This window comes from Triticum dicoccoides, chromosome 1B (assembly GCF_002162155.2).
Source record: "Triticum dicoccoides isolate Atlit2015 ecotype Zavitan chromosome 1B, WEW_v2.0, whole genome shotgun sequence".
NCBI lineage: Eukaryota > Viridiplantae > Streptophyta > Magnoliopsida > Poales > Poaceae > Triticum > Triticum dicoccoides.
Window position 1 is genome coordinate 337,282,860 of NC_041381.1, and position 12,445 is coordinate 337,295,304.

At 49.5% G+C, this 12,445-nt stretch overlaps 1 protein-coding gene across 1 annotated transcript; it reads left to right on the top strand.

Annotated features, from left to right (window-relative positions):
- The first annotated feature begins 11,292 nt into the window (after positions 1–11,292).
- LOC119350361 lies at positions 11,293–12,115 on the top strand. The gene is made up of 2 exons (XM_037618232.1): positions 11,293–11,545; positions 11,663–12,115. Exons 1-2 carry the CDS (start codon positions 11,293–11,295, stop codon positions 11,851–11,853), a joined length of 444 nt encoding a protein of 147 aa, XP_037474129.1. The 3' UTR covers positions 11,854–12,115.
- The last annotated feature ends 330 nt before the right edge of the window (positions 12,116–12,445 follow it).

Genomic DNA, 12,445 nt, shown 5'->3' on the forward strand with positions numbered 1-12,445 from the left:
CATCCGCCTCCCTGCCAGGAGGCATGGGGGATCTTGTAGAGATGCTCAAGGGAGCGCAGCGGCGCTCCCGATTATGGAAGATATCGGCCTGACGACAAGGTGCGAGGGAAGCCTGGGCCATGGTGAAGACGCGGTACACCAAGGTTGACCCGAATCACATGGCCGAGGTCGGACCTGTAGGGTCAGATGGGAAAGAGATCCCCGTTAGTCTGGTATATGACCAGGTAGGATTAGCCGCAAAGTATTCCCAATAGGATTGTAGGCTAGACAGCCTGTTGGATGGTATAGAAGAAGAATTTAGTTAGTCTAAGTGACTGCGTACTTCAAATGACATATTTTGTCCCTAGCCGGATTGTAAATCATTTGTCATGGCGGACCTTTTCGCTTCAACCTCCGGACCCGACAGTCTGGAGTGTATCTGAATACCCGCTCAGTTATGCAAACCGGGGTATGCGTGGAAACCAGGCGTAGGGGTCATAAGTGCTTGAACAGACAAGTACCCAACTAGTTATGTTATATTACATGGATAGTAAAAAACATCTTCTAGGGACAATAGTTTAGTTAAGGGTTCCTTTCACTGGGTACGCATGCATTAATGTGCATGTCTGAACTGCGAACAGAGACGCATGATATGAAACATTTGGGGGTTTATATTGTAAATATGTAAGAAACATCTTTTGTTCACTGACTGAATATTCCCTTAAGAACGCTAGCTTTCGGCTTCACCCAGTCTGAGGTACACATCCGGCTGACCCGACAGTAATAATTGCAGAGGTGCTCCGCTTATGCCCTAGCCGAACTAACGGAAACATAGGGCATAAACACAGGAGCCAAGCAACCCAGCTTGGCCAAAACTTAAGTCATATCGATGCATATAATGGCGAACAAAGTACATATGAAAAAAAATGACACATATGTAGCGGGCATAAAGCCCGGGAGATATTTATATTAAGCTTCTGTATAAGAAGCCCCCAGGTATAATGAGCACGTGTAGCGTATCAAGATTGTGTAGTCAAAGCGCACTTGAAGCCTTTAAGGCCACGGAAAAAGGGAGAAAGATAAAGAGAAAGAGGATATAACTTAAAAAAGAAAGGCGTAGGTAAGGAGACGAACACAGAGTTCGGCACTAGGCGTAGAATCTTTGGAGTCTGGCCACGTTCCATGGGTTTGGCTCGAGTCGATTATCGGATGCATCCCGCAGACAGTACGCTCCTCTGGTGAGAACTTTATCAATGATGAAGGAACCCTCCCACTTGGGCTTGAGCTTGTCCTTTTTCTTCTCCGGTAGGCGTAGAACTAGTTTGCCAACGTTATAAGTTTTGGCCCGTACTTCTCTGCTTTGATACCTTCGAGCCTGTTGCTGATAGAACGCGGAACGGGCTTTTGCGACATCACGCTCCTCCTACAGGGCATCTAAACTGTCCTGCCGATCAAACTCGGCTTCTCTCTCTTCGTACATTCGCACTCGAGGTTAGTCATGAATGATGTCGCAGGGTAATACCGCCTCTGCGCCGTACACCATAAAAAATGGTGTGTATCCGGTAGTATGATTCGGCGTTGTTCGCAGCCCCCATAGTACGGAGTCGGGCTCCTCGACCCAGTGCGAATCTGATTCCTTCAAGGATCGCACTAGTCTGGGTTTGATGCCGCTCATAATAAGACCATTTGCTCGTTCGACTTGACCGTTTGTTTGGGGGTGATAGACGGAGGCGTAATCGAGCTTAATGCCCATGTTGCTGCACCAAGTTTTCACCTCGTCGGCTGTGAAGTTGGAGCCATTATCGGTGATGATGCTATGGGGGACACCATAACGGTGTACGACCCCTGATATGAAGTCTATCACTAGTCCGGATTCAACCGTTTTAACTGGTTTGGCTTCTATCCATTTGGTGAATTTATCCACCATGACCAACAAGTATTTTTTCTTATGGCTTCCTCATTTAAGGGGTCCAACCATGTCGAGCCCCTAGACCGCAAAGGGCCATGTTATGGGGATTGTTTGGAGAGCGGTAGGTGGCATATGGCTTTGATTTGCAAAAAGCTGGCAGCCGACGCAATGTTGGACGAGGTCCTGTGCGTCTGCTCGGGCTACCGGCCAGTAGAAACCTGTACGGAAGGCCTTGCTTACAAGGGCCCGAGCTGCGGCGTGGTGGCCACCGAGTCCAGCATGAATTTCGGCCAAGAGCTGCCGCCCTTCATCTTCGGAGATGCACCTTTGGAGCACTCCGGTCGCACTTTTCGTATAAAGCTCTCCCTCGTGGACCTTGTAGGCTTTAGAACACCGTACGATGCAACGTGCCTCGTTTTGGTCCTCGGGGAGTTCTTCCCTATTTAGGTAGGCTAAGAAGAGTTCCGTCCACGGGGCAATGACAGCCATGATCGCGTGGGTAGAAGGTGTTATTTCGGTGGCAGAGCCCCCGATTATGTCAGTGTGTTCAGTATCTGGGATTGTGGTCGGATCCGGACTAGTATTGCCGGTCTCCCCTTGCCATACAACGGACGGCCTGGACAGCCTTTCCAAGAAGATATTAGGTGGGACGGGGTCGCACTTAGCGCTGATGCAGGCAAGGATATACGCCGCTTGATTGTTTTCTCGGACCACATGATGGAATTCGAGCCCCTCGAACCGAGCTGACATTTTGAGGACGACATTGCGGTAAGCCGCCATTTTCGGGTCCTTGGTGTCAAAGTCTCCATTTATTTGAGATATTGCGAGGTTCGAATCCCTCCGTACCTCGAGGCATTGAATGCCCATGGAGACCGCCATCCGAAGACCGTGCAACCGAGCCTCGTATTCGGCTGCATTGTTGGAGTCTGTATATAGTATTTGTAGTACGTATTGGACTGTACCTCCGGTGGGGGATGTCAGGACAACGCCCGCTCCCAGACCAGCTAGCATCTTAGAGTTGTGAAAGTGCATCATCCAATTGGAGTACGCACCGTACTCTTTAGGGAGTTCGGCTTCTGTCCATTCGGCGACGAAGTCAGCCATTACTTGCAACTTAATGGCTCGCCGTGGTTTGTATGTGATGTCGAATGGGAGGAGCTCGATAGCCCACTTGGCAATCCGGCCCGTGGCATCACGGTTATTTATTATGTCGTTAAGTGGTACTTCGGAGGCCACCGTGATTGAACACTCTTGGAAGTAGTGTCATAGTTTCCGGGATGCCATGAACACCGCGTATGCTATCTTTTGATAATGTGGGTACCATGACTTGCATGGAGTGAGGACAGTGGATATGTAGTATACCGGCTTTTGAAGCGGGAACTTATGTCCGTCCTCCTCTTGTTCGACGACGAGCACTGCGCTTACAACTTGGTGTGTTGCAGCTATATATAGCAGCATGGGTTTGTTGATGTTTGGTGCGGCCAGGATTGGATTGCTAGCCAAGAGGGCCTTTATTTCTTCTAGTTCGGCCGTAGCCGCCTCCGTCCACTCGAAGTGTTCGGTGCGTCGAAGAAGGCGATAGGGAGGTAGTGCCTTTTCTCCTAATCGGGAAATAAAGCGGCTTAAGGCAGCCACGCATCCGGTTAGCTTCTGGATTTGCTTGAGGTCTGTTGGGGTAGCCAACTGTGGTAGAGCCCGGATTTTAGCCGGATTTGCTTCAATTCCTCTATTGGAAACTATGAAGCCCAGGAGCTTTCCGGCAGGAACGCCGAAAACACATTTTTCCAGATTGAGTTTGATGTCATATGTCCGGAGATTGTTGAACGTAAGCCTTAAGTCGTCTATTAAGGATTCGACATGTCTGGTCTTGATGACCACGTCGTCTACGTATGCCTCAACTGTTTTGCCGATTTATTTCTCCAAGCATGTCTGAATCATGCGTTGATATGTTGCACCGGCATTTTTGAGCCCGAAAGGCATGGTGTTACAACAGAAGGGACCGTATGGTGTGAATGTGATGAATGTCGTTGCGGCTTGATCAGACTACGCCATCTTGATTTGATGGTACCCGGAGTATGCATCGAGGAAGCACAATGAGTCGTGTCCTGCGGTAGCGTTGATGATTTGATCGATATGGGGGAGGGGGAAGGGATCCTTAGGGCAAGCCTTATTGAGGTCCTTGAAATCGACACACATGCGCCAGGATTTGTCCTTCTTTGGTACCATCACCAGGTTTGCTAGCCAGTCCGGATGTTTTATTTCTTTGATGAATCCGGCTTCGAGTAACTTGGATAGCTCCTCTCCCATGGCTTGTCGCTTCGGTTTTGAAAAATGCCGAAGAGTTTGCTTGACCAGCTTGTATCCCTTCAGTATGTTTAGGCTATGCTCGGCCAGCCTTAGTGGGATACCTGGCATGTCTGAAGGATGCCATGCGAAGATGTCCCAATTCTCGTGCAAGAATTCTCGCAGTGCGACGTCTATTGTGGGGTTCAGCTATGCCCCGATGGATGCTGTTTTTGTAGAGTCTGTTAGGTGGAGTTGGAATTTGACTATTTCATCCACTGGTTTGAAAGAGGTGGACCTGGATCGTTTGTCGAGTATCACGTCGTCCCTGTGCACTGTGGAGCGCAGCGCGGTTAGTTCCTCGGCCGCGAGGGCTTCGGATAATGCCTCAAGGGCTAGGGCGGCGGTTTTGTTTTCAGCACGGAGTGCGACGTCCGGATCACTGGCTAGAGTGATGATTCCATTGGGCTCGGGCATCTTGAGCTTCATGTACCCGTAATGGGGTATATCTTGGAAGCTCGTGAAGGCCTCCCGCCCTAAAAGGGCGTGGTATCTGCTACTAAACGGGGTCACTTGGAATGTGATTTCTTCGGACCTGTAATTCTCCAGTGTGCCGAATACCACATCCAGTGTGATTTTCCCGTGCATCGTGCCTCCCAACTAGGGATAATTCCCTTGAATGTCATGTTGCTTTGCTCAATGTGGCTCTTGTCTATTTCCATTTTGTTGAGAGTTTCCTCATAGATGAGGTTTAATCCGCTGCCACCGTCCATGAGCACTTTAGTAAGCCGAAAGCCGTCCATAATTGGACTAAGGACCAAAGCGGCTGGTGCTCGGATAGTTCGAGATTGAGGTTCGTCACTGGCATTGATGGTTATGGCCGTGTCATTCCATGGATTTATTGCTGCGACGTGGCAGACTTCGGCGAGGTTGCGGAATGCTCGCTTGCTCCTGTTATTTGAGGCGAAAGTCTCGAAGACTATCAATATTGTATTGTTATATTCTACGAGATGATGCTCTACGGTATCGTTGATGAGGAGATCCTCGCCGCTCTTGGCCACCTGCCGGAGTATCCAACATGCTCTAAGGCTGTGTGTTGGTATGGTATCCGGTGTGGTGTGAATTTTGCATGGCCCATTGAGCCATCCCTCCAATACGGTTCCACGCCCTGCAGTGGGCTTTGGTTTCTTTGTAGTTGGATTGGGTGACTTGCGAGAGTGCACCCTTTTAGTTCGGATGAGGGGTTTAATGAGAGCCAGAGGATCTCAGAATTTTGCTTGGGTTTTCCAGGTGCTTTCCATCGCACAGTACTTCTGTACTATGGCCACCAAGTCAGCGAAGTGTGCTATATCACGGCGACTTATGGCGTTGAGGATTCCCTTGTCCTTGGAATTTTTGCAAAAGAATGAGATTGCGTCTTCCTCAGGACAGTCCTTGACCTTGTTCAATACAAGGAGGAATCTGGCCCAAAAGTGATGTACTGTCTCTTGGGGCTCTTGTCTTGTGTGGGAAAGATCGCTTGCATCTGGGTGGGTGGGTAGATTTAAGTCCAAACCCTGACCCGATCTAAGACCCAGGGGCAGAGGAGCTTCCGAGCTTAGCAGTTCGGGCTCCGGGATGTTGCCCAATTTTTCTGGCCCGCTGTCCGATTCTAGGTTCGGAGCTTGGGCCATGTCCTCCCATAGACGGGTATCCGGCTCGGAGAGCTTGGGAATCCGGACATAGTTCATCCTCAAAATAGAGGAAGAATCACTGCATTGGTCCTCCACCACCGCTATCTGATGGGTGACTGGCAGAGTTAATCTCTCTTTGGTCGAGTTTAAGCCCGATTCGATCATAGTCCGTAGCGACTCCCAAGGCGGCGATGTGATCCAAGAGCTCGCTCACGGAGGAGAGCTCCATTGGATCCATCTGCTCAGCGAATTCCGAGCTGACGAGGAGGCTGTTTTTGATGACCCGAGAAGTCATCGTTGGCGCGGCGGCCGAACGGGCGGCCATGACGAAGCCGCCTAGTCGGAGAGTTTGGCCTAAAGCCAGGGCTCCCCGAGAGGTGATGTTGTCCTTGATGACAAGGCGAGCCATCAAGCCTCACCGTGACGGCATAGTGGAACTCTCAATGAAAGTACCAATATCGGTGTCAAAACCGGCGGATCTCGGGTAGGGGGTCCCGAACTTTGCGTCTAAGGCTGATGGTAATTGGAGGCGGGGGACACAATGTTTACCCAGGTTCGGGCCCTCTCGATGGAGGTAATACCCTACTTCCTGCTTGATTGATCTTGATGATATGAGTAGTACAAGAGTTGATCTACCACGAGATCTTAGAGGCTAAACCCTAGAAGCTAGCCTATGATTATGATTGTTCTTGTCCTATGGACTAAACCTTCCGGTTTATATAGACACCGGAGGGGGCTAGGGTTACACAGAGTCGGTTACAGAGAAGGAGATCTACATATCTGAATTGCCAAGCTTGCCTGCCATGCAAAGGAGAGTCCCACCCAGACACGGGACAAAGTCTTCAATCTTGTATTTTCATAGTCCAACAATCCGGCACAAGTACATAGTCCGGCTGTCCGAGAACCCCCTAATCTAGGACTCCCTCAACCTCTACGGTGGAAATTTCCCTCGCTAGACGCCATACTCTCCTAGGTTGTGAAACCAAGGCTATGATCACCAAAGCTATGGAAATCAAGGAAAATGGAGACCAAAGCTCTGATACCACTTGTAGGATCAAAAGTATGTCTAGGGGGGTGATTAGACTATTTGACCAAATAAAAAGTTAACCTTTTCCCAATTTTAGTTCTAGGTAGATTTTAGCAACTTAGCACAAGTCAAGCAATCTTAATACAATTCAAGCAAGCATGCAAAGAGTATATGGGCAGCAGAAAGTAAAGCATGCAACTTGCAACAAAGTAAATGGGAGAAGTTTGGAGGGAGCAAATGCAATGTTGACATGGAGATTTTTGGCGTGGTTCCGATAGGTGGTGCTATCGTACATCCACATTGATGGAGACTTCAACCCACGAAGGGTAATGGTTGCGCGAGTCCATGGAGGGCTCCACCCACAAAGGGTCCGTGAAGAAGCAACCTTGTCTATCCCATCATGGCCATCGCCCACGAAGGACTTGCCTCACTAGGGTAGATCTTCACGAAGTAGGCGATCTCCTTGCCCTTACAAACTCCTTGGTTCAACTCCACGATCTTGATGGAGGCTCCCAAGTCTCACCTAACCAATCTAGGAGACACCACTCTTCAAAAGGTAATAGGTGGTGTGTTGATGATGAACTCCTTGGTCTTGTGCTTCAAATGATAGTCTCCCCAACACTCAACTCTCTCTCAAAGATTTGGCTATGGTGGAAAGATGATTTGAGTGGAAAGCAACTTGGGAAAGGCTAGAGATCAAGATTCTTGTGGTAGGATTGGAATATCTTGGCCTCAACACATGAGTAGGTGGTTCTCTCTCAGAAAATGAGTAGTGGAAGTGTAGGTATGTTCTGATGGCTCTCTTCACGAATGAAGAATGGGTGCAGGGGTATATATAGCCTCCACACAAAATCTAACCGTTACACACAAATTCCCAAACTCGATGGGACCGAATAAGAAAACTCGGTCAGACCGATCCAGGTAAAAATATGAACGTTAGAGTTCTCGGTGGGACCGATATAGTCATCTCGGTGAAACCGATATGCTAGGGTTAGGGCATAACGTAATCTCAGTGTGACCGATCGCATAAACTCGGTGGGACCGATTTCAGCAATAGGCACACAGAGGGTTGGTCAGGCAAACTCGGTGGGACCGATTCTCTCACTTTGGTGGAACCGAAGTGTTACGAAAAGGAAACAGGGAGTTTGCAATGTAGACTCAGTGGGACCGATTTGCTCATTTCGGTGAGACCGAAATGTTACAAAATGGAAACAGGGAGTTTGCGATCCCATCTCGGTGAGACCGAGATCCCTATCGGTGAGACCGAAGTAACTAGAGTTTGTGGCAGTGGCTATGTCAAATGAAACTCGGTGGCGCCGGATAGATCAAATCGGTGGGGCTGAATTTGACTTTTAGGTTTAGGACATATGTGGATGTGAGAAAGTGGTTGAGGGTTTTGGAGCATATCACTAAGCATTTTGAGCAAGTAATCCATTAAGAAACACCTCATCCCCTTTTAATAGTATTGTTTTCCCTATGGACTCAATGTGATCTTGGATCACTAAAATGAAAATGTAGAGTCTTGAGCTTGTTGCCAATATATATCCTTAGCATTTTGAGGGGTCCACATCTCTAGTCCATGCCATGCCAATCATTGAACTTTCTGAAATGATCATCTTGAAAGAGCATTAGTTCAATGAACTATATGTCGTTAAGAATTACCAAAACCACCCAGGGATTAGTTGCACTTTCAGCCCCACCCACTAGAAATGCAGGGGGCGATAGAGTTATTTAGGAAGCTTACATAAATGGTTTCGTAAAGCTTCATAGATGTAGGATTATTGGAATACTAGAGGGGAGTTCGCACAAGGTTTTCACCCAGGTTCGGGTTGTCATGGTCGATACTCTACTCCTCCTTTGTTTTGGATTGATGTGGGAGCACCTCATGTGAGGGGGTTATGAGTTGATCACGTCGAATGCTATGGTTTGTGTATTGGCATGGATGTCTCGAACTACCCCTAGCCTCACCTTATAAAGGGGCCATGAGGGCTAGGGTTTACAGAAATCCTATTCGACCTTGCCACGAGGACTTCTTGGCTTGCACGCCAAGAACATACTTCATCTTCAAGCCAGGCCCTTGGATCGATCACTGGGAGAAGGCTGTCGCTATGCCTCCGAGGCCGGCCGAGTATTGGGCATCCCAGTCGATGGGCCGCCCTCGGTATAATGTATCGACGGTAGCCCTGAGCATGTCTGGAGTTTTGGAGTCTTGCCCCCTTGAAAAAAATCCAAGCGGGCTCTTTTTGTGCCAAATGGCGTGTGTAGTCCAAGTTCTTGTGACCCGACTTCAAAAATCTTCGTGGCCACACGGTTCCTGATGATATGTATTTGCGACTTCATAGCTTTTGGCTTCGTGGCGTAACAACCCCACAACCGCGCAGCCTCTAGTGTTGCATCTTCGCGACTTTGAATCGTTTACCGCTAGTCGCAGCAACCGAGGCGCCACTGCCACTTGCGTCGTCATGTCCCATCATCACTAGAGTAAAGATAGGGAGATGTCCAGTCGGTTCCACTTTTACCGCGGTGTCATGATGATAATGCCTGCATCTCTGCGCCCATATATCATGTAGTGGGAGACATCAGAGGGAAGAGGACGCATGTCGACTTGCCAAGGCCATCGCTTGGGTTTCACTGTGGAATATAAAGAGATGGAACAAAAAGCATTTCCCCCACTCTCCATGTTCCTCTCACAGATTGCACCAGTGCTTCTCCACCCTCCTTCGGACCGCCATTGCCGCAAGCTCATGCTCGTCGAATTTTGCTTTCTTTATCTCTTTCTCCACCCCAGCGATTTATCAATGGCGTGAGGTGAGGGAGATCGCGGTCAAGGCAGTAGCCGGAGCGGGTGGTGCACTAACAGTCCTTCTACTGAGGCTTGGCCTTCCCATTGCACAGCTTCGTGCACGAGCTTCTATTCTTCCACGGGTGTCAGTTGCGTCATATGACACCCAACGTCATTCTCCACATCGCAAACTTCATCACTCTTTGCGAGTGGATTATCGGGACGACCCGGAACTTCAAGCTATTTCACTATAACCTACGGGTCAAGGTCTAGAAGAATTGTGACGATGTCTGCGATCAACCTTGGAGGTGCCAACCTCCAGCTCTGTCTTGTATCAGATTACATTAAGATTGTACTGCTCCAGTCGGTCCACGACTAACATAACAACTGGTTCTATTTCCCCGACCTCGTGGGGGACCTGCCTCCCTTCGTAAACTAGCCGCCCAAGCGTCTGATGTCGTGGAAGAAGATGAAGAAGCCATTATACAGGGCTCAGAAGCTGATCGACGCAGTTGTCAGTCTGATGGGCCGTAGGCTGAAGGGTGAGCATGTCTTGCAGACGTGGCTCGAGCGATGAATCCACCCGCTGGCCACCTAAGATCGATATACTGAACCATCGTGGCAGGACCAAATGTCCCCTGGATGTCATGAACCCATTAGTGAAGATGCAAACCCTTACAAATTGTGGGGGCCTTCCAATGACGGGACGAAACGAGGGCAAGGACTAAGCGAGCATCCTTCAAGATGGCTTTCTCGACGGTCGATGATCATTATGGAATACCAAGAGTTGTCGTCGCAAGTAGTCCAAAACAAGAAATAGTCAAAAGTTTAAGGAACTCACTCTTCAGCACTGAATTACTCCGTAGATATTGCTGGTCTCTTTTTCCTAGCTAAGGCGTTAGATTTAGAAAAATCAATGGTTTTCCTTCCTAAAGCAAGGAATGCAATGCAAGCAAAGACAAATCAATTTATGACGGGACTCGCAAAATTACGTAGTAGTTGGATGTAAAAGCATGTTATATTTTTCAGCAATATTCTTAAGGACATATATTCTTCAGCAATAGAGAAAATCATATTATTTCCAATCCTAGAAACGAATTCAATCTTCTTTTCTAGAAATTGAATCCTTAGAATTCTGTTAAATTACTTTGAACCGAACATGTACCTTTATACAATGAAAGGTCCATTAACGCTCTTCAAGTCTTTATTCATAGCATTGGTGCGTTTTTTTGCCATCCATCCCGGACCGCAACGGGGTCAGCGAGACGTGCAGACGTGCTACCTCTGCCCCCATGGGCCCATTGAAGTCCGCGGCTAGAGTAGCTACAGTAGCGGGCGGTCTCCGTTTCCCAAAACTCGCGTAGGTACAAAACACGAAGCCAGGAAAGAACCAACGGGCAGGACCAGGACTCGAAAAGCCGCTGGAACCGAGGAGACAGAGCAGGAGGGCAGGCCAGGGATTGGCGTGCCGTGTGAACTTGCAGCGGCGCGCCTGCAGCGCGCGCGCGCGTCCGCGTCAATCAAACCTCGGTCAAATTCGCCTCCCCGCCCCTAGCCGCGCGTCGCGTCGCGTCCGGTCTCTGCCTCTCGCCCGCTGCCGCGTTTTGTATTCGCTTTGGGAGCTTGGACGCGGCCGGCGATGGCGTCGGCGCCGGGGCAGTGGGCGTGGATGGCCGCGGTTGCGGCGGAGGAGCTGGCGAAGCTGGAGGCCGCGCACCCGGGCCGCCTCGGCCCGCTCAAGGACGAGCTCAGGCGCCTCGTCTCCAAGCCCGGCTGGGACGACGACGACGCGTTCGCGCTCGCCTGCCTGGACGGCGGCGCCCCCGCCGGCTGCTCCTCCCCGTCCTCCTCGTCCCACCCTGCTGCGCCCGCGGACCTTATGTTCACGCAAGGTACGTATACAGCGCGTCTGTGCGTTCTCTGCGTGCCATCCTCCCCTGATGATAATCCTGCGCGAGCATCCGCGGTCACCATTAATGGCGGTCTTGCATTGCATGCGCAACCTGCAGAGTCCTCGACCAACAAGAGGAAGTGGTGCGGCGGCGGCGGCGCGGCCGGCCTCGAGCAGGGGAAGCGCCGGAGGAAGAATGCGGCTTCGGGGGTGAAGGACCGGGCGGACATGGCCATCGACCGCGCCAAGAAGTGCCTGAAGAAGATACGCGCCATCAAGCGGAGCTTGCTTGCCTGTGTCACGGATTGAACCCAAGGAGGAAAAATCGTGCTAGCGGCTACAAGGAAGGGGAAAGGGATATGGAAGTACCGGAGATGATGGGTGGAAAACCAGGAAATGGAATTGGCCTTTATCGATTGCCTTTTGGCTTGTAGTTTTACCTTTTTGAGATTGGAAAGTGGCATCAATTCGTTGATGCGATAGTTTAGCTTTCCCAAAAGTAAACAAAATGCTAAGTACTTTAAATTACTGCAGGAAATCATCTAACGCAATGTTTAGAGCATCTCTAGCAGACCCCGTGTAATGCCGACCCATAAAATACGTATTCATTTCACGAAAAAACGGCTTTGCGGGCCAGCGGGGCGGCGGCCGAGCACACCCCGCAACCGTAAAAAAAGATATCCGCAGTAAATCAGTAATCTGCATTTTAATTTTGTGTTTTATTTTTAATTTGTTCAAGGGCATTGGATACATAATAATTCATCAAATCTTTGTTAGAGTAGCAAGACCAAAGAAAACAAGAACCACAAGAAGATATCCAACTTTGATAACTGCTCCCACTAGTTGGACCAACATTTTCTCCATGCCTTCATTGTTGATCGGCGGATTATTGATCTTGCAT